A 924-nucleotide genomic window follows, 5' to 3' on the forward strand; every position below is an offset into this window, starting at 1 on the left:
GCCTGGACGCCCCTCCTTTCCATGTTAGAGGGACATGAGCTGAGTGTCCCGGCAGCACAGTTTAGCCAGACCCATTTATGATCAAGTTGGAAACCAAGATTGATGCTATGAATTTTCTGCCCTGTGGCTCTGAAACGATATGGCCCGAGAGTCAATAATTAAAATAAAAAAAAAGAACGAGCTCCAATCTGCATGGCACTCGGGGGCTGCCGGCGCACGGTGCACGGCCGTCAGCCGTCCCAGCAGCGGGGGTATTTGAATGCTAAGCTGCCAAGGCCGTCAGATGCAGGGACTGCAGGAGAGGAGAATCAGCCTAATTGGTGCAATCACTCCTGAGCCTGCTAAGAAAATAAAGGCCTGACCCCCAGCATAGTGACACCTCCTCAAGCTGCTTGCTCCGCGGAGCCACCAGCCTTTGATGGCTGCCCAGGCCCTGGGAAACACTGTTGACAAGTTGTCACGCAAGGCCCACGCGTGCAGCCGGTAACTTCCTCTCTTCTTCCTCCGGCCCAGATGATGAGCCCGCGCGCCCTGCCGTGCCTCCTCCTCCTGCCGCTGGGTGCCTGCCTTCCGCTCTTGGACAGAGAAGAGCTCGCTGCCACCGTGGGAGGTGTCAGAGGTGGAATGAGCTGGGCCGACCTGCCCGGGGGACACCGCATGCCCCTGCCACGGGGCTCCCCTGGGTGGCCGAGGGCCCCACAGCCGCACGGCCTGCTGGTCACGGCCAAGGAGCTGCAGGTGGCGGGCCAACGGCGCCCTGGCTTCACGTTCCGGTTCGGGAGGCAGGATGATGGCAGCAAGGCTACTGGCTTCCTCCCCGCAGACGGCGAGAAGGCCAGCGGCCCTTTAGGGACCCTGGCTGAGGAGCTCAGCAGTTACAGCAGGAAAAAAGGCGGCTTCAGCTTCCGCTTCGGCCGGCGGTGA

General features: G+C 61.1%; 1 protein-coding gene across 1 annotated transcript; it reads left to right on the plus strand.

Annotated features, from left to right (window-relative positions):
* Nucleotides 1-513: 513 nt before the first annotated feature.
* Nucleotides 514-924, plus strand: LOC122916833 (pyroglutamylated RFamide peptide). The gene has a single exon (XM_044264222.1). The coding sequence runs from the start codon at nt 514-516 to the stop codon at nt 922-924; it is 411 nt and encodes a 136-aa protein (XP_044120157.1).

This window comes from Neovison vison, chromosome 9 (genome assembly GCF_020171115.1).
Source record: "Neovison vison isolate M4711 chromosome 9, ASM_NN_V1, whole genome shotgun sequence".
In the NCBI taxonomy this organism is placed as follows: Eukaryota; Metazoa; Chordata; class Mammalia; order Carnivora; family Mustelidae; genus Neogale; species Neogale vison.